The sequence below is a fragment of the Hemitrygon akajei genome, chromosome 16 (assembly GCF_048418815.1).
Source record: "Hemitrygon akajei chromosome 16, sHemAka1.3, whole genome shotgun sequence".
In the NCBI taxonomy this organism is placed as follows: Eukaryota; Metazoa; Chordata; class Chondrichthyes; order Myliobatiformes; family Dasyatidae; genus Hemitrygon; species Hemitrygon akajei.
This window is the reverse complement of record NC_133139.1, coordinates 349417-370961: the sequence shown is the minus strand read 5'-3', so window position 1 is coordinate 370961 and position 21545 is coordinate 349417. Positions and strand designations below refer to the sequence as shown.

At 43.1% G+C, this 21545-nt stretch overlaps 2 protein-coding genes across 20 annotated transcripts in view; one reads left to right on the top strand and one right to left on the bottom strand.

Annotated features, from left to right (window-relative positions):
* Positions 1–21545, top strand: part of LOC140739678 (tyrosine-protein kinase JAK2-like) — a 254486-nt gene that overhangs the window by 188472 nt on the left and 44469 nt on the right. For all 5 annotated transcript variants that reach the window (XM_073068052.1, XM_073068054.1, XM_073068049.1 and 2 more), the window contains one exon: positions 5906–6057. In XM_073068052.1, coding sequence (XP_072924153.1) covers positions 5906–6057 — 152 coding nt within the window. The remainder of the gene's footprint in view (positions 1–5905; positions 6058–21545) is intronic.
* Positions 1–21545, bottom strand: part of LOC140739679 (uncharacterized) — a 65422-nt gene that overhangs the window by 30424 nt on the left and 13453 nt on the right. For 13 of the 15 annotated variants that reach the window (XR_012101708.1, XR_012101715.1, XR_012101716.1 and 10 more), the window contains exon 2: positions 253–1537. Coding sequence is in view for 2 of the 15 variants with exons in the window: in XM_073068055.1 (XP_072924156.1) it covers positions 253–550 (298 nt within the window). In the remaining 13 variants the exon portion in view is untranslated. Of the gene's footprint in view, positions 1–252; positions 1538–6957; positions 7949–21545 lie in introns of those variants that run through there. The other 2 variants (XR_012101707.1, XR_012101706.1) reach the window with 2 other exon arrangements.

The window sequence follows — 21545 nt, the reverse complement described above, 5'->3', positions numbered from 1 at the left end:
GAACACTGGCTTGGAGGGCTAAGTTTTTGTCATGAAGTTTCCCTCTGTGCTGGAGTCCACTATCGCTAGCAGAGACAAGAACTGTTGATTATGACACACAGTGGCTTGAAGCTGCATCCAGGGTCGGGGGGACAAAAAAGAAGGTGGTCTGGCTCTCCAGGATCCCCACAGCTACTGGTGAGCTCCCCCTTTTTGGCCAAAGGGGACAGGTGGCAAGGAAGTGGCAGGACTGACCGCAATATAAACACTCACCTGTTCTCATTCTCCGGAGTCGTTCAGCGGGAGAAAGGCAGTTCCATCCCAGCTGCAGGGGTTCCTCTCCCGGGGCGGTAGAATTGGCAGGGCTGGGAGCTACTTGGAGTGCAGGAGGGGGAGAGAGGCTTGTTCTGGCAAGGGGCAGTAAAGAGAGCCGAGAAGTGTCCAAAGGTGGTGGATGACCAGTTCTCTCTCTACGGCGCTCCCAGAGGTGATTGTTCAACCTGGTGGCCAGGGAGATCAGGGAATCCAGGCTGTCGGAATCATCTCTCGCCACCAACTCGTCCTTCACCATGTCACTAAGTCCACCCTGAAATACCCCCTGGAGCGATTCACCGTTCCACCCCAAGTCGGCTGCTAATGTCCAGAACTCCACTGAATATTCAGCAACACTGCGGGAGCCCTGGCAGAGAGTGAGTGGGTGCTTAGTGGCATCTTTACCCCAGACTGGGTGATCAAAGACCTTTTTTATCTCCGCAATGAAACTGGCAAAAGAGGAGAAGATATCAGGTTAGTTGTCGCAAACTGCTGTGGCTCACACTAACAACCTAATGACATAAGTGACTTTAGACTTATCTGTGGAGTAGGTTGACAGCTGCTGCTCAAACAGCAAGGAGCTTTGAAGGAGGAAACACCAACACTTCCCCATATCTCCAGCACAGTGCTCCAGCTCTGGTATGTGAAGCTCTCTGGGCGGAGTTCCAGGTGAAAGTTGAGTGATACGAGTGGAGACACGGTCCACTGGATTTCTGATCTGTGTGACGTGAGCAGACAGGGAACAGAGGTTCTCCATGACCTCCCGGAGAAGCCAGTCGTGCTGTCCCAGTACGGAACCCTGGCTGGCGAGGGCTTGTGTCCACTGGGTCCATGTTGGGCCAGATCGTTCTGTTGCAAGGAATGGGTGAACCCAAACACAGGACACTGACATTGAGATAGAGTTAGGACGCAGACGAGGGCGTGAGCATGGCTGGAGATGAACGGCAAACAGGAGGGTGAATGGAACAGCAGGAAGAAGGCAAAACTTAACTTGAAACAGGGCGTTGCTGGAGCTGAATGGCAAACAGGAAAGGCAAGCGGCAGGCAATACTTACCTTGACATGGAGAGAGAGAGTTACACAGATAAACCTCGGTACTGAAGTAAAACTTAAAATACACAATCCTAAGTGGCTGGGAACGTGAATTGCCACTCTGGCTAAAACAACGATCTGGTGATGAGTGGATGCAAAGTTGGGGTATTTATGCTGCAGGTTTAGATGAGAATCAGGTGCCACAATCAAGGAGCCTGGAAGAACACAGGGAAAAGGGAATTGGGAGAATATGAGAAATCAACAGTCAGGACCGTGACAATAGGGTCTTTTAAGAGCCTCTTAGATAGGTACATGGAGCTTAGAAAAATAGAGGGTTACGCACCAGGGAAATTCTAGGCAGTTTCTAGAGTAGGTTACATGGTCGGCACAACATCGTGGGCTGAAGGGTCTGTAATGTGCTGTAGATTTCTATGTTCTATGTTCTGGTCCTGAACTCAATCTTTCCAAATTGGCTCAGGACATAGATAAATCAAATTTTGCTCTCAGTTTAGGTGGATGGCTCCTGAATATGCCTCTCCTCTACTCCACTTGTCCCAACTTTGCCTCAAATATGCCTCGACCTCACCCTGACTTCTCCCTGGACATGTCTTGACTTCACCCCAATTTCTCGCACATGCACACTTCGACCCTCGACTAGCTTCACCTTCACTCGCCTCTTCATCTTCTGCGGTGATCATTTACCATAATTTTTTTTTACAGAAGAAGTGTTATTAATAATGTGTTTACTTGTATTTCTTGTTTTGTTAACCCCATTAAGTTGTCACTCACCTTCAGCACCACCATCTTAAACTGGACATGACATCGGTCCCAGTGCTGGGAAGTTTGCTTTTGATGATACATGCTAATAACTTGCATAGAAATGTAGCAGGTAGCATTCGTAAGATGTAAGTAAGTGTTGGTGGTATGGATAGAGAGGAAGATTGTCCAAGGCCACAGAAGGATATAGATCCAATTGACATTTATGTGGAGTCTGAGGTGATGCATTTGATCCAATTCTGAAAGAAATCTGTAATGCACTGGCAGCCTTATTGAAAGAAGGAAGCGATGTGTGGCCTGCAGTTCAGAGATTTATGAGGATAATGGTTGGACTGTAAGTTCTCCATTAGATACTTACATGCCACCAGTGTTACATAACATCAGAGACTCCGTCAGTATTACACATCATCAGCATTACTCACTGCTACACACCCTGTCAGTGTAACATATCATCAGCATTACACGTCGTCACAGAATCTTCCAGTGTTACACATCGTCAGTATTACACATTGTCATAGATTCTGCCACTGTTACGCATCATCAGCATTACACTCCACCACACACCCTGTCAGTGTTACACGTCATCAGATTTACACATCATCAGAATTACAACATGCCGTCACAGACTCTGCCAGTGTTATACATCATTAGCATTACATGCCATCACAGACTCTGCCAGTGTTACACATCATCAGAATTACAACACGCCGCCACAGACTCTGTCAGTGTTACACATTGCCAGCATTACATACCATCACACACCCTGTCAGTGTTACACTTTGTCAGCATTACACACTGTCACAGATTCTGTCAGTGTTACACATTGGCAGTAATACACATCATCACAGCTGTCAGCGTTACACTTCATCAACATTACACACCGTCACAGACTCTGCCAGTGTTACACATCGTCAGTATTACACACCATTACAGCTGTCAGTGTTTCACATCATCAGCATTACACATCATCAGAATTACAACACGTTGCCATAGACTGTCAGTGTTACACATCGTCAGCATTACACAACATCACACACCCTGTCAGTGTTGCACATCGTCAGCATTACACACTGTCACAGACTCTGCCAGTGTTACACATCATCAGTATTATACACGGTCACAGCTGCCAGTGTTACACTTTGTCAGCATTACACACTGTCACAGACTCTGTCAGTGTTACACATCAGCAGTCTTACACATTGTCACAGACTCTGTCAGTGTTACACATCAGCAGTCTTACACATTGTCACAGACTCTGCCAGTGTTACACATTGCCAGCATTACATACCATCACAGACCCTGACAGTGTTGCATATCGTCAGCATTACACAACATCACACATCATGTCAGTGTTACACATTGTCAGCATTATACACTGTCACAGATTCTGTCAGTGTTACACATCGTCAGCATTACACAACATCACACACCCTATCAGTGTTACACATCATCAGCATTACATGCCATCACAGCTGACAGTGTTACACATCATCAGCATTACACACTGTCACAGACTCTGCCAGTGTTACACGTTGTCAATATTACACATAATCAGAATTACAACATGCTGCCAAAGACTCTGTCAGTGTTACACATCGCTAACAATACACACCATCACACATACTGTCAGTGTTACACTTCATCAGCATTACACAATGTCACAGACCCTGTCAGTATTGCACATCATTAGCATTACACACTGTCACAGACTCTGCCAGTGTTACACATTGTCAACATTACACACCCTGTCAGTGTTACACATTGTCATCATTACACACTGTAACAGATTCTGTCAGTGTTACACATCATCAGCATTACACACTGTCACAGACTCTGCCAGTGTTACACATTGTCAACATTACAAACCATTACACACCCTGTCAGTGTTACACATTGTCAGCATTACACAACATCACACATCCCGTCAGTGTTACACATTGTCAGCATTACACACTGTAACAGATTCTGTCAGTGTTACACTTCATCAGCATTACACAATGTCACAGACCCTGTCAGTATTGCACATCATTAGCATTACACACTGTCACAGACTCTGCCAGTGTTACACATTGTCAACATTACACACCCTGTCAGTGTTACACATTGTCAGCATTACACACTGTAACAGATTCTGTCAGTGTTACACATCATCAGCATTACACACTGTCACAGACTCTGCCAGTGTTACACATTGTCAACATTACAAACCATTACACACCCTGTCAGTGTTACACATTGTCAGCATTACACAACATCACACATCCCGTCAGTGTTACACATTGTCAGCATTACACACTGTAACAGATTCTGTCAGTGTTACACATCATCAGCATTACACACTGTCACAGACTCTGCCAGTGTTACACATTGTCAACATTACAAACCATTACACACCCTGTCAGTGTTACACATTGTCAGCATTACACAACATCACACATCCCGTCAGTGTTACACATTGTCAGCATTACACACTGTAACAGATTCTGTCAGTGTTACACTTCATCAGCATTACACACTGTCACAGACTCTATCAGTGTTACACATTGCTAGCATTACATACTATCACACACCCTGTCGGTGTTACACTTCATCGGTATTACACATTGTCACAGATTCTGTCAGTGTTACACGTTGGCAGTAATACATACCATCACAGCTGTCAGTGTTACACTTCGTCAGCATTACACACTGTCACAGACTCTGCCAGTGTTACACATTGTCAACATTACAAACCATTACACACCCTGTCAGTGTTACACATTGTCAGCATTACACAACATCACACATCCCGTCAGTGTTACACATTGTCAGCATTACACACTGTAACAGATTCTGTCAGTGTTACACATCATCAGCATTACACACTGTCACAGACTCTGCCAGTGTTACACATTGTCAACATTACAAACCATTACACACCCTGTCAGTGTTACACATTGTCAGCATTACACAACATCACACATCCCGTCAGTGTTACACATTGTCAGCATTACACACTGTAACAGATTCTGTCAGTGTTACACTTCATCAGCATTACACACTGTCACAGACTCTATCAGTGTTACACATTGCTAGCATTACATACTATCACACACCCTGTCGGTGTTACACTTCATCGGTATTACACATTGTCACAGATTCTGTCAGTGTTACACGTTGGCAGTAATACATACCATCACAGCTGTCAGTGTTACACTTCGTCAGCATTACACACTGTCACAGACCCTGTCAGTATTGCACATCATCAGCATTACACACTGTCACAGACTCTGCCAATGTTACACGTCATCAGCATTACACATCAGAATTACAACACGCCGCCAGACTCTGTCAGTGTTGCACATTGCCAACATTACACACCATCACAGACCCTGTCAGTGTTACACATCAGCAGTCTTACACACTGCCACAGACTCTGTCAGTGTTACACATCATCAGCATTACACACTGTCACAGACCCTGTCAGTGTCACATATCGTCAGCATTACACATCACACACCCCGTCAGTGTTACACGTCGTCAGTATTACACACCGTCACAGCTGTCAGTGTTACACTTCATCAGCATTACACACTTTCACAGACTGCCAGTGTTACACATTGTCAGCATTACATGCCGCCACAGACTGTCAGTGTTACATATTGTCAGCGTTACATGCCATCACAGACTCTGTCAGTGTTACAGATTGTCAGTATTACACACTGTTAGACTTTGTTAGTGCTACACGTTGTCAGAATTACATACTGCCAATGACTCTGTTTTCCACTATCCTCTCTTATGACAACTTTAATTTTTTTTCGATACAGTATGCATTGACCGGATACCGTGGTTGGCTCCAGAATACATTGATAAAACAACACACCTAGTACTAGAATTAGACAAGTGGAGCTTTGGTACAACCCTCTGGGAGATATTCAGTGGAGGAGACCTTCCACTCAATAGTATGGAACCCACACAGGTAAGGATGTTCTCTTTCAGCCAGCTCTACAATTGTACACCCACACAAGAAGCTCCTCCTACAGCTGATTAAGCGTGCAAAAATGGCAACACTTTCAATACAATGAATATAAATGAATTCAATGAAGATCAATTTGAGAAAAAAAAGTACCTATAGATTCTGGAAAATCAAATTAAAACCCAGAATTGCTGTAAATATTCGGCAAGTCAGGCAGCAACTGCAGAGAGTGAACCGATCTGGGCTTACACCTTGATGACTTTCCATCTATTCAAGGGAATGTGCTACAACCAATAGAGTAGTTGCCTACAGCCCGAGTCACTCCAGTTTGATCATGACCTCCGGCACTTTGTTTGTGCACATTCTCCCTCTGACTGTATGTGTTCTCTCAAGATGCTCCAGTTTCCTTCCACATCTCAAAGATGTGCAGCTCACAAGGCTCATCAGCCACAGTAAATTGCCCTTAGTGTATAAGTAAAGGATATGTATAGGTCAGCAGTGCAAAGGAAAGGATAGAATCTGAGGGAGAAGCTAGGAGAGGATACAAAACGAGATCAGTGTAGCATTATCAATGGTTCAGTGGGCTGTATGCTCTGTTTCTATGCTGTATGAGTTAGCTTTAAGAACACAATATCAAAATGATATCCAGCAGCAATTCTATAAATCATTTATACTGGACATTCTTCATGAAATATTCCTTGTTCAACTGTGAGGAAATCATCATGTCACATTTTCACCCATTGTAAATCTGCAGGCGTGGTGTAGAGTTGATGATGTCAACATGTAGAGTTGTTGAGAGAGAAACAACACTGAAACTTACATGAACAACACAGGTGACTTATCAAATTTGTAGATTAATTTTACCAAGAATAAAATCATACAGATAAAAAACATACAAGATACCTTTTATATGTGGCTCACACAAAATGCTGGAGGAATTCAGCAGGCCAGGCAGCATCTAGGGAAAAAAATACAGTCGATATTTCGAGCCGAAACCCTTCAGCATCCCAGACCTGCCGTAGGGTCTCGGCCAGAAACGTTGACTACTCTTTCATTCTCTTCATCTACATCTGATTGGTTCATTTGTAAAAAGTCTCAAATTTACACAGAGAGATTGCAGTGCACATTCAATGGTCTGGTTCCTAATTCTTGCATAAAGAGATTGCAGTGACATTCATGAGCCTGGTTCACAATGCTTACACGGTGACATTGCAGTGCACACTCATGAGCCTGGTTCCTAATGTTTGCATGAAGAGATTGCAGTGCATATTCACTCATCTGATGCCTAATGCTTGAACAGAGAGATGGCAAAGTACATTCAGTAGCCTGGTTCCCACTGCTTGTATGGAGAGATTGCAGTGCACTTTCACTAGCCTGGTTCCTTACTTACCAAGGAAAACAATACAGAGGACCAGGAGATCTGAGTGTACAAATGCTTTAGTACATTTATAGGTAAAGGAGGAGTGCTGGGCCTCCTAATGAGTATTAAAATGGTTATGTCCCCAGTGCTTGATGCAATGTTATTGAAAGAGGCAAGAGACAAGATTCCTGGGCCCTTGATCAGTATCTTCATGTCTTCCCTAGCCACTGGGGAGGCCCGGGAGGACTGGTGAGTGGCTAATATTGTACCTCTATTTAAGAAGGGAACAAGGGAAAGTCCTGGGAAATGTAGACCAGTGAGTTTCACATCAGTTTCAGTGAAATTGCCAGAGAAAATTCTTGAGGGATAGGATATATGAGCATTTGGAATCCCATGGGCTAATTATGGAACAGTATGGTTTTGTGCGTGGCAGGCCATACCTTACTTACTTGAGTTTTTTGACAAGGTAACAAGAGAGATTGATGAGGGGAGGGCAGTGTTTGTTGTATATGGATTTGAGTAAGGTATTTGATTAAGTCTCTCATGGAAGGCTAATCCAGAAGATTAAGATGCATGGGAACCGGGGCAAATTGGCTGTTTGGATTCAGAACTGGCTTGCACATAGGCCAAGGGTAGTGGTTGATGGGACTTTTTCGAGCTGGAGATCAGTAATTAGTGGAGTTCCACAATGATCTGTGCTGAGACCTCTGCTGCTTGTGGTGTATATAAATGATCTGGATGAAAATGTTGATGGGTGGGTTAGTAAGTTTGCAGATGATTCCAAGATTGGTGGAGATATGGATAGAGCAGAAGACTGGCAAAAAATACAGCATGATATAGATCAATTCCAGATATAGGCAGAGAAATGGCAGATAGAGTTTATGCAGATAAATGTGAAGTGTTGCACCTTCGTAGGGCATATGCAAGGAGACAGTACACTGTTATGGTCAAGACCCTTAAAGTGTTGCTGAGCCAAGAGATAACACCGTAAGACATAAGAGCAAAATTAAGCCATTCAGCCCATCAATTCTGCTCCAGCATTCCATCATGGCTGATCCCGGATCATACTCAGCCCCATACACCTACCTTCTCACCATATCCTTTAATGCCCTGACTGTACAGGAAACTATCAACTTGCACTTTAAATATACACATGGACTTGGCCTCCACTGCAGTTTGTGCCAGGGCATTCCACAGACTTACTACTCTCTGGCTAAAGAATTTCTCCTTACCTCTGTTCCAAAGGGCCGCCTTTCAATTTTGAACCTGTGCCCTCTAATTCTGGATACTCCCACCATGGGAAACATCCTCTCCACATCCACCCTATCTAGTCCTTTCAGCATTCAGTAGGTTTCAATGAGATTCCTCCCCCGCCACATTATTTTAAATTCCAGTGAATACAGACCCAAAGCTGCCAAAATCTCCTTGTATGTTAACCCCTGCATTCCTGGAATCATATTTGTGAAACTCCTCTGGACTCTCTTGACTGGGAGTTGCATACTGTAAAAGGATTAGATAGGAGAGAGTTCATCAAAAGTGTTCAGAAAAGCTTCCTTAATCAGTACAAAGAAGTCCCAAAGAGAGTGTGTGATACTTGGTCTACTATTAGGGAATGAGACAGAGCAAGTGACAGAAGATTGCGTAGGGTACACTTTACATCTCATGAACACAAAGGTATTTTTGCAAAGTATATATTCAAAAAGATAGGTCTGTCCGTGGGTTGAGTTACTAGATTGGAGAAAGGCCAATTTTGATGGTATCAGAAAGGATCTGGCAAGCATGGATTGAGACAGGCTGTTTTCTGGCAAAGGTGTACTTGGTAAATAGGAGGCCTTCAAAAGTGAAATTTTGAGAGTACTAAGCTTGTATGTGCTGTAAGAAGGTAAAGATACCAGGTGTAGGAAACCTTGGTTTTCAAGAGATATTGAGGCCCTGGTGAAGAAAAAAAGAGGTGCATAGCAGGTATTGACAGGTAGGAACAAGTGAGGTGCTTATGGAGTATAAGAAATACGAGAGAACATCTAAGAAAGAAATCCTAAAAGAAGGCATGAGGTTGCCCTAGCAGACAAGGTGAAGAAGAATCCTAAGGGACTCTATAGATATGTAAGAGCAAAGGGATTGCAAGGGACATAATTGGTCCACTGGGAGATCAGAATGGTAATCCATGTGTGGAGCCAAAAGAAGTGAGGAGGGAGATGTTAATTGAATTTTTTCATATCTGTATTTACTCAGGAGATGAACACAGAGTTCATACATGCATCCTATACAGATTACAGGAGGAGGAGGTGTTGGTGGCCTAGGGCAAAGATAAATCCCCAGGGCCTGACAAGATGGTCCCTCAGACCCTGCTGGAGGCAACTGCAGAAAATGCTGGGACCCTAGCAGAGATACTTAAATCATCGTTAGTGACAGGTGAAGGCCAGAGGATTTTTTAAATCAAAGTAAGAGGCTGAGAGTGAAGGAGTAAAGGCATCTCAGAGAGAAGTCATTTTTTTTTTTAAACTGCTCGGGGAAAAGAGGTTAGACTGCGTAGGCCGTGATGTAGAGCACCAAAGCTTTAAAAAAAAAGACCACCATATACAGCGGGCAGCGGAGTGAAAGGGAGTGAGTGGGATGGCTTTGGCTCAACAGGCTTCGGCGTGAACAGGCAGAGGTGAGGGTAGGTTCCGGTAAGTTTTGTTTTGTTAGTTTAGAGTAGAGAGAATGCCAGGCAGGATGTTGGAATGCTCCTCTTGAAGGATGTGGGAAGTCAGGAGACCTCCAGTGTCCCTGACAATGACACCTACAAGTGCATCCAGCTGCAGCTCCTAACAAACTGCGTTAGAGAACTGGAGCAGGAGCTGGATGACCTCTGGATCATTCGGGAGAATGAGGAGTTTATAGGTAGTAGCTTCAGGGAGGTAGTTATGCCAAAGGAGCAGCGCACAGGTAATTGGATTACCGTCAGGCAAGGGGAGGGGAAAGGGCAGGCAGAGCAGGGCTCCCCTGTGGCCATTTCCCTCAACAACAAGTATACTGATTTGGATACTGTTGGGGGGGATGACTTACTTGGGACAAGCTGCAGCAGCTGAATCTCTGGCACTGAGTCTGGTTCTGCAGTGCAGAAGGGAGGGAGGAAGAAGAGGAGAGCGGTAATGATATGGGACTCGATAGATAGAGGTACAGACAGGAGGTTCTGTGGTCGTGACAGAGACTCCCGGATGGTTTGTTGCCTCCCGGGTGCCAGGGTCAGGGATGTCTCTGATCGCATGTGCAGCATTCTGAAGTGGGAGGGCGAGCAGCCAAATGTCATGGTACACTTCAGTACCAATGACGTAGGAAGAAAGAGTGAGGAGGTCCTGAAGAGTGTATAGAGAGCTTGGTAGGAAGTTAAAAAGCAGGACCTCGAGGGTAGTAATATCAGGATTGCTACTCATGCCACATACCAGTGAGGGTAAGAATAGGATGCTTTGGAGGATGTACACGTGGCTGAGGAACTGGTGAATGGGGCAGGGTTTCAGATTTCAGGATCATTGGGACCTCTTCTGGGGCAGGTGGGACCAGTACAAGAGAGACGGGTTACACCAGAACTACAAGGGGACCAATATCCTTGCAGGGAGGTTTGTTAGTGCTATTGGGGAGGGGGGATTTAAACTAGATTTGCAGGGGGATGGGAATCAGAGTACCAGAACAGATAGTGGAGCGAGGGTGAAAATAAATGATGTTAAAGGTTCATGCAAAGTCACAAATAGAAGGGTTATGTGTGGTGGTAATAATCTTCTGAGGTGTGTCTATTTCAATGCGAGGAGTATTGTTGGGAATGTTGACAAGCTGGATCGACACACAAAATTATGACATTGTAGTCATTAGTGAAACTTGGCTACAGGAGGGGCAGGACTGGAAGCTTAATGTTCCAGGGTTCTGATGTTTCAGCTATCATAGAGGCAGAGGGATGAGGGGTAGTGGGGTGGCATTGCTAGACAGGGAAAATGCTACAGTAGTGCTCAGACAGGACAGATTAGAAGGCTTGTCTACCGAGGCCATATGGGTGGAGCTCAGAAACGAGGAAGGTATGACCACATCAATGACCACCCAATAGTCAGCAAGAATTGGAGGAGCAAATCTGCAGAGAGATAGCAGACAACTGCAGGAAACAAAGTTGTGATAGTAGAGGATTTTAATTTTCCACATATTGATTGGTACTCTCACACTGTTAAAGGTCTAGAAGGGTTAGAGTTTGTAAAATGTGTTCAGGAAAGTTTTCTAAATCAATATATGGAGGTACCGACTAGGGAGGATGCAATATTAGATCTCCTATTAGGAAACGAGTTAGGACAAGTGACAGAAGTGTGTCTAGGTGATCACTTTGGGTCTAGTGATCATAACATCATTAGTTTCAACTTGATCATGGATAAAGATAGATCTCGGGTTGAGGTTCTAAATTGGAAAAAGGCCAAATTTGAAGAAATAAGAAAGGATCTAAAAAGTGTGGATTGGGATAGGTTGTTCTCTGGCAAGGATGTGATTGGTAAATGGGAGGCCTTCAAAGGAGAAATTTTGAGAGTGCAGAGTTTGTATGTTCCTGTCAGGATTAAAGGCAAAGTGAATAAGACTAAGGAACCTTGGTTCTCTAGGGATATTGGAACTCTGATAAAGAAGAAAAGAGAGATGTATGACAGATATTGGCAACAGGAAACAAATAAGGTGCATGAGGAGTATAAAAAGTGCAAAAAAATACTTAAGAAAGAAATCAGGAGGGCTTTGGCAGTCAAGGTGAAGGATAATCCAAAGAACTCCTACAGGTATATTAAGAGCAAAAAGATAGTAATGGATAAAATTGGTCCTCTTGAAGATCAGAGTGGTCGGCTATGTATGGAATCAAAAAAATGGGGGAGATCTTAAGTGTTTTTTTGGCATCTGTATTTACTAAGGAAACTGGCATGGAGTCAATGGAAATAAGGCAAACAAATAATGAGGTCATGGAACCTATACAGATTGAAGAGGAGGTGGTGCTTGCTATTTTGAGGCAAATCGGAGTAGATAAATCCCCAAGACCTGACAGGGTATTCCCTTGGACCTTGAAGGAGACTAGTGTTGAAATTGCAGGGGCCCGGGCAGATATATTTAAAATGTCGGTATCTACAGGTGAGGTGCCAGAAGATTGGAGGATATCTCATGTTGTTCCATTGTTTAAAAAAGGCTCTAAAAATAATCCAGGAAATTATAGGCTGGTAAGTTTGACATTGGTAGTAGGTAAATTATTGGAAGGAGTACTAAGAGATAGGATCTACAAGTATTTGGATAGTCAGGGACTTATTAGAAAAAGTCAGCTTGGCTTTGGGCATGGTAGGTCATGTTTAACCAATCTATTAGAGTTTTTCGAGGAGGTTACCAGGAAAGTGAATGAAGGGAAGGCAGTGGATGTTGTGTACATGGACTTCAGTAAGGCCTTTGACAAGGTCCCGCATGGGTGGTTAGTTAGGAAGATTCAGTCGCTAGGTATACATGGAGAGGTAGTAAATTGGATTAGACATTGGCTCAATGGAAGAAGCCAGAGAGTGGTAGTGGAGGATTGCTTCTCTGAGTGGAAGCCTGTGACTAGCGGTGTGCCACAGGGATCAGTGCCGGGTCCATTGTTATTTGTCATCTATATCAATGATCTGGATGATAATGTGGCAAATTGGTTCAGCAAATTTGCTGATGATACAAAGATTGGAGGTGTAGTGGACAGTGAAGAAGGTTTTCAAAGCTTGCAGAGGGATTTGGACCAGTTGGAGGAATGGGCTGAAAAATGGCAGATGGTTTTTAATGCGGACAAGTGTGAGGTATTGCACTTTGGAAGGTCAAACCAAGGTAGAACATACAAGGTAATTGGTAGGACACTGAGGAGTGCAGTAGAACAGAGGGATGTGGGAGTACAGATACATAATTCTCTAAAAGTGGTGTCACAAGTAGATAGGGTCATGAAGAGAGCTTTTGGTACATTGACCTTTATAAATCAAAGTATTGAGTATAAGAGCTGGAATGTAATGGTGAGGTTATATAAGACATTGGTGAGACCGAATTTGGAGTATTGTGTGCAGTTTTGGTCACCTAATTACAGGAAGGATATTAATAAGCTTGAAAGAGTGCAGAGAAGGGTTACAAGGATGTTGCTGGGACTTGAGAAACTGAGTTACAGAGAAAGGTTGAATAGGTTAGGACTTTATTCCCTGGAGCGTAGGAAAATGAGGGGTGATTTGATAGAGGTGTATAAAATTATGATGGGTATAGATAGAGTGAATGCAAGCAGACTTTTTCCACTGAGGCTAGGGGAGAGAAAAAACAGAGGTCATGGGTTAAGGGTGAAGGGGGAAAAGTTTAAAGAGAACATTAGGGGAGGCTTCTTCACACAGAGAGTGGTGGGAGTGTGGAATGAGCTGCCAGATGAAGTGGTGAATGCGGGCTCACTTTTAAGGAAAACTTGGACAGGTATATGGATAAGAAGGGTTTGGAGAGATATGGCCCAGGTGCAGGTCAGTGGGACTAGGCAGAAAAATGGTTCAGCACAGCCAAGAAGGGCCAAAAGGCCTGTTTCTGTGCTGTAATGTTCTATGGTTCTAAATACGAGGTGTTGCTCTTTGGCAGGACCAACCTATAGATCTTACTCGGTGAACAGCAGGGCACTGAGGAATGCGGTAAAACAAAGTTATCTGGGAATACATGTCCGTACATCTTTGAAAGTGGTGTCACAGATACATAGAGTTGTGAAGAAAGTACTTGGCACATTAGCCTTATAAATCAAAGAACTGTGTACAGAAGAGGGAATGTTATGTTGAAGGTGTATAACACGTTGGTGAGGGCTAATTGGAGTATTGTGTGCAGTTTTGGTCACCTACCTACAGGAAAGACGTAAATAAGATCATAAGACATAGGAGCAGAATTTGATCATTTGGCCCTTTGAGTCTGATCCTGCCTCCCCTCCTCCACTGTATCCCTTCATGCCCTGACCAGTCAAGAATCTTTCAATCCCTGCCTTAAATATACATACAGACTTTGCCTCCACAGCTACCTGTAGCAGTGAATTCCACAGATGCACCATTCTCTGGGTAAAGAAATTGCTCCTCATCTCTATTCTAAAAGGACGCCCCTCTATACTGAGGCTGTGTCCTCTGGTATTAGACTCTCCCACTGTAGGAAATATCCTTTCCACATCCATTCTACCAAGGCCTTTCACCATTCAATAGGTTTCAATAAGGTTACCCCTCATTCTTCTGAATTCCAGTGAATATAGGCACAGAGCCATCAAACACTTTTTATATGGCAAGCCATTCAAACCTGGAATCAGTTTCATGAACATCCTTCCTAACATAAGGGGCCAAAAACTGCTCAAAATACTCCAAGTGAGGCCACACCTGTGCTTTATAGTCTCATCATTACATCCTTGTTTTTACATTTTCATCTTCTTGAAATGAATGCTAACATTGGATTTGCCTTCCTCACCACCTCAGTCTGCAAATTAACCTTTAGGTCCAAGTCCTTTTGCACTTTAGATTTTTGTATTATCTCTCCATTCAGAAAATAGCCAATTCTTTCATTTCTTCTACCAAAGTGCATGACCATGCACTTCCCAACACTATATTTCATCTGCCACTTCTTTACCCATTCTCCTAATCTGTCTAAATCCTTTTGAAGTGTCACTGCTTCCTCAATACTACCTTCCTCTCCACCTATCTTCATATCATCTGCAAACATTGCAACAAAGCCATGAATTCTATCATACAAATCATTGACATATGACGTAAAAAGAATCGGACCCAACACAGATCCCCATGGAACAATACTAGTCATCGGCAACCAACCAGAAAAGGCTCCCTTTATTCCCACTCTTTGCCTCCTGCTTTATCCACACTAGAATCTTTTCTTTAATACCATGGGTTCGTAGCCTGTTAAGCAGATACACAACATCAACTGATTCTCCTTTGTCTATTCGGCTTGTTATTTCTTCAAAGAAATCCAAGAGATTTGTCAGGCAAAATTTTCCCTTGAGGAAACCATGCTGACTACAGCCTATTTTATCATATGCCTCCAATTACCTGAAAACCACATTCTTAACAATCGATTCCAACATCTTCCCAACTACTTAGGTCAGACTAACTGGCTTATAATTTCCTTTCTTCAGCTTCTGTCTCTTCTTGAATGTGAAGTGACATTTGCAATTTTCCAGTCTACTAGAACTATTCCATAATCTAGTGATTCATGAAAGATCATTAGTAATGCCTCCACAAGCTCTTCAGCCACCTCTTTCAGAACTCTAGAGTGTATACCATCTGGTTCAGGTGACTTATCTACTTTCAGACCTTTCAGTTTCCCAAGAACCTTCTCCTTTGTAATGGTAACTTCACAAATTTCATGATTCCTGACACCTGTAACTTCCACCGTGAAGGCTGATGCAAAATACTTATTCAGTTCATTCCCCCATTACTACCTCTCCAGCCATATTTTCCAGTTGTCCAATATCCACTCTCCATCCTCCTTAACAGGTGGGGGACCAGTATTCTGGCAGGCAGATTTGCCACTGCTACATGGGTGTGTTTAAACTAATAAGTGGGGGGGGGAGGAGACAAACTAGAAATATAAGGATAGAGTTAAAGGGAAAGAGAGAATAAGAAAAGATAAGAAAGACAACAGAATTAAAGGGGCAGAAAGCTCAGGAAGGGATCAGAGAATATGGCCAAGTGCAATAGGGATCAATGTGAGAAGTGAGGGGAGTAATGGATTAAAAGTATTATATATGAATGCAGGAAATATAAGAAATAAAGTGGATGAGCTTGAGGCTCAGTTGGAAATTGGCAAGTATGATGTTGTAGGAATAACAGAGACATGGCTGCAAGAGGACCAGGGCTGTGAAATGAATATTCAAGGGTATATGTCCTATCGAAAGGACAGACAGGTGGGCAGAGGGGGTGGGGTGGCTCTGTTTGTGAGGAATGAAATTCAGTCCCTTGCGAGGGGTGACATAGAATCAGGAGATGTAGAGTCAGTATGGATAGAACTGAGAAATTTTAAGGGCAAAAAGACCCTAGTGGGAGTTATCTACAGGCCCCCAAATAGTAGCCTGGATATAGGGTGCAAGTTAAATCAAGAGTTAAAATTGGCATGTCACAAAGGTAATACTACGGTTGTAATGGGGGATTTCAACATGCAGGTAGACTTGGAAAATCAGGTTGGTACTAGACCCCAAGAAAGGGAGTTTGTGGAGTGCCTCGAAGATAGATTCTCAGAGCAGCTTGTACTGGAGCCTACCAGGGAGAAGGCAGTTCTGGATTTAGTGTTGTGTAATGAACCGGATTTGATAAGGGAACTTGAGGTAAAGGAGCCATTAGGAGATAGTGACCATAATATGTTAAGTTTTAATCTACAATTTGAGAGGGAGAAGGGAAATCAGAAGTGTCAGTATTACAGTTGAACAAAGGGGACTGTGAAGCCATGCGGGAGGAACTGGCCAAAGTTGACTGGAAGGATACCCTAACAGGGATGACAGTGGAACAACAATGGCAGGTATTTCTGGGAATAATACAGAAGGTGCAGGATCAGTTCATTCCAAAGAGGAAGAAAGATTCTAAGGGGAGTAAGGGGCAACCGTGGCTGACAAGGGAAGTATAGGACAGTATAAAAATAAAAGAGAAGAGGTATAACATAGCAAAGATGAGTGGGAAGCCAAAGGATTGGAAAACTTTTAAAGAGCAACAGAAAATAACTAAAAAGGCAATACGGGGAGAAAAGATGAGGTACGAAGGTAAGCTAGCCAAGAATATAAAGGAGGATAGTAAAAGCTTCTTTAGGTATGTGAAGAGGAAAAAATTAGTTAAGACCAAAGTTGGGCCCTAGAAGACAGAAATGGGTGAATTTATTATGGGGAACAAGGAAATGGCAGATGAGTTGAACAGGTACTTTGGATCTGTCTTCACTAGGGTAGACACAGATAATCTCCCAGATGTAATAGTGGCCAGAGGACCTAGGGTAATGGAGGAACTGAAGGAAATTCACATTAGGCAGAAAATGGTGCTGGGTAGACTAATGGGACTGAAGACTGATAAGTCCCCAGGGCCTGTTGGTCTGCATCCCAGGGTAATAAAGGGGGTGGCTCTAGAAATTGTGGACGCATTGGTAATCATTTTTCAATGTTCTATAGATTCAGGATCAGTTCCCATGGATTGGAGGGTAGCTAATGTTACCCCACTTTTTAAGAAAGGAGGGAGAGAGAAAACAGGGAATTATAGACCAGTTAGCCTGACATCAGTGGTGGGGAAGATGCTGGAGTCAATTATAAAAGATGAAATTACGACACATTTGGATAGCAGTAACAGAATTGGTCCGAGTCAGCATGGATTTACAAAGGGGAAATCATGCTTGACTAATCTTCTGGAATTTTTTGAGAATGTAACTATGAAAATGGACAAGGGAGAGCCAGTGGATGTAGTGTACCTGGACTTTCAGAAAGCCTTTGATAAGGTCCCACATAGGAGATTAGTGGGCAAAATTAGAGCACATGGTATTGGGGGTAGGGTACTGACATAGATAGAAAATTGGATGGCAGACAGGAAACAAAGAATAGGGATTAACGGGTCCTTTTCAGAATGGCAGGCAGTGACTAGTGGGGTACCACAAGGCTCGGTGCTGGGACCGGAGCTATTTACAGTAATACATTAATGATTTAAATGAAGGGATCAAAAGTAACATTAGCAAATTTGCAGATGACACAAAGCTGGATGGCAGAGTGAAACGTGAGGAGGATGTTAGGAGAATGCACGGTGACTTGGACAGGTTGGATGAGTGGGCAAATGTATGGCAGATGCAGTTTAAAGTGGATAAATGTGAGGTTATCCACTTTGGTGGCAAGAACAGGAAGGCAGATTACTATCTGAATGATGTCCAGTTAGGAAAAGGGGAAGATCTAGGTGTCCTTGTTCATCAGTCACTGAAAGTAAGCATGCAGGTACAGCAGGCAGTGAAGAAAGTTGATGGCATTTTGGCCTTCATAACAAGGGGAGTTGAGTATAGGAGCAAAGAGGTCCTTCTGCAGTTGTACAGGGCCCTGGTGAGACCACACCTGGAGTATTGTGTTCAGTTTTGGTCTCCAAATTTGAGGAAGAACATTCTTGCTATTGAGGGAGTACAGCATAGGTTCACGAGGTTAATTCCCGGGATGGCAGGACTGTCATATGTTGAAAGATTGGAGAGACTGGGCTTGTATACACTGGAATTTAGAAGGATGAGAGAGGATCTGATTGAAACATGTAAGATTATTAAGGGATTGGACACACTAGAGGCAGGAAACATGTTCCCAATGTTGGGGGAGTCCAGAACCAGAGGCCACAGTTTAAGAATAAGGGGTAGGCCATTTAGAACGGAGCTGAGGAAAAACATTTTCACCCAGAGAGTTGTGGATCTGTGAAATGCTCTGCCTCAGAAGGCAGTGGAGGCCAATTCTCTGGATGCTTTCAAGAAAGTCGTTGGATATAGTTCTTAAAGATAGCAGAGTCATGGGATATGGGGAGAAGGCAGGAACGGGGATGATCAGCCATGATCACAGTGAATGGCAGTGCTGGCTCGAAGGGCCAAATGGCCTACTACTGCACCTATTGTCTATTTACACTTTATGTATCTTTAGAAACTTTGGTAATAATATTTAATATTATTGTCGAGCTTATTTTAATATATCTTCACTTTCTTAATGACTTTTTTGGTTGCCTTCTGTTGGTATTTGAAAGTTCTCCAATTCTCTAACTTCCCACTAATTTCTGCTCTATCATATGCCCTCTCTTTGGTTTTTATCTTCACTTTGACTTCTCTTGTTAGTCACTGTTGTGTCATCTTGCTTCCAGAACACTTCTTCCTTTTTGAGATATATATATACAAAATTTCCAGCCATTACTGTTTTGCTGTCATCCCTGCCAGTGTTCTTATCCAATCAATTCTGCCCAACTTCTCTCTCGTGTCTCTGTAATTCCCTTTACTCCACTGTAATACTGATACATCTGACTTTAGCTTCTCCTTCTCAAATGTTAGTGTGAATTTGATCATATTATGATCACTTTCCCCTCAGGGTTCTTTTACCTTAAGCTATCTAATCAACTTTGATTCATTCCACAACACCCAATCCAGAATAGCTGATCCTCTACTGGCTCAACCACAAGCTACTCTAAAAAGCCATATTGTAGACACTCTAGCAATTTCCCGTCTAGGAATCCTGCACCAACCTGATTTTCCCAATCTACCTGCATATTGAAATCCCCCATGTATTGTAACATTGCACTTTTGGCATGCATTTTCTATTTCCCATTGTAACTTATAGACCACATCCTTACTACTGTTTGGGGGTCTGTATATAACTCCCATCAGGGTCTTTTTACCTTGCAGTTTCTTAGCTCTGTCCACATCAATTCAACACCTTCTGACCCTATGTCACCTCTTTCTAATGATTTAATTTCTTTTTTTTTTGTCAACGGAGCCATGCCACCCCCTTTGCCTTCCTGACTATCCTTTCAATACAATGTGTATTCTTGGACGTTAAGCTCCCAGCAATAATGTTCTTTCAGCCATGATTCAGTGATGCCTACAACATGACACTTGCCAATCTGTAACTGTGCTACAAGTTCATTGACCTTATTCCGTATACTAGGCGCATTCAAACATATCACCTTTAGTCCTGTATTCAACCTTTTTGATTTTGTCCACTTTTAACTTGCAACTCATCCTGTTGACTGCAATTTTGCCCTATCATTGGTCTTTCCTTGCTAGGAGTCTCACTACACATTGCCTCTATTTGTAAACCAACTACCTCATCTTTAGCACTATCACTTCAGTTCCATTACCCTGCCAAACAAATCTAGCCAACCTGCCCACAAGGACATTGAAACCCCTTGGGTTCTGGTGTAACCCATTCCTTTTGTACAGGTCATAACTTTCCCAGAAGAGATCCCAGTGATCCATAATCTGAATTCCTGCCCCCTGCACCAGTTAAGGTTGAAAGAGTACATAGAAATTTTACAAGGATGTTGCTGGAAGACCTGAGTTATAAGGAAGGATTGAATAGGTTAGGATTTTATTGCTTGGAAATTAGAAGATTTGGGGGAGATTTTATAGAGGTATAGAAAATTATGAGAAGTATAGATAGGTTAAATGCAGGCAGGCTTTTTCTACTGAGGTTGGGTGGGACTACAACCAGAAGTCATGGGTTAAGGTTGAAAGGTGAAAAGTTTAAGAGGAACATGAGAGGAAGCTTCTTCATTCAGTGTTGTGAGAATGGAATGAGCTGCCAGCATACATGGTGTATGCGAGCTCGATTTCAATATTTAAAGGAAGTTTGAATAGGGGTATGGGATCTACGGTCCCAGTGGAGGACAATGAGGTAGGCAGTTTAAATGGTTTGGTGGAAGCCAGATGGGCTGGCAGACCTGTTTCTGTGCTGTACTTTTCTATGACTTTTTTTTCTGGTTATTATGTCCAGAGCAAGGGGATACAGAATGGAGGTCATTATAGCTAATAAAATAAAGTGGAGGTTGTTTAGGACTGAAATAGAAATGTCAACAATACATGAGGCAGAAAGGGCGTTAATTCCAATACAGAACACCTTGAACAGAGCTATATCCTCAATATCACATTAAAGACAACCTATTGTTGTTGTTGTGTGCTCAGAGCAAGGCATGAACTTCTAGCAGCCACACACTGTACTCAGCAGTTGAACACTGATTGCAGAACAAAATGAACTGCCTCCTGTCTGATGGTGCAGTTATGGGCTGGACGTTTGAAGTAGATTCATGCCTTTATTGAATCTTAAGGAAATTGGATTGGAATTTGTCCAATTCTGCTGGAAAACAAAACAAACATCTTTCAACAAACACACACAAAATGCTGGAGGAACTTAACAAGCCAAGTAGCATCTATGGAAAAAAGTACAGTTGATGTTTTGAGCTGAGACCCTTCATCAGGACTGGAGGAAAACAACATGAGCCAGAGTAAGAAGGTGGGGGGAGGGGAGTAAAGAATACAAGGTGATGGGTGAAACCAGGAGGTGGGGAGAGGTGAAGTAAAGAGCTGGGAAGTTGATTGGTGAAAGAGATACAGGGCTGAAGAAGGGGGAGTATGATAGGAGAGGACAGAAAACCAT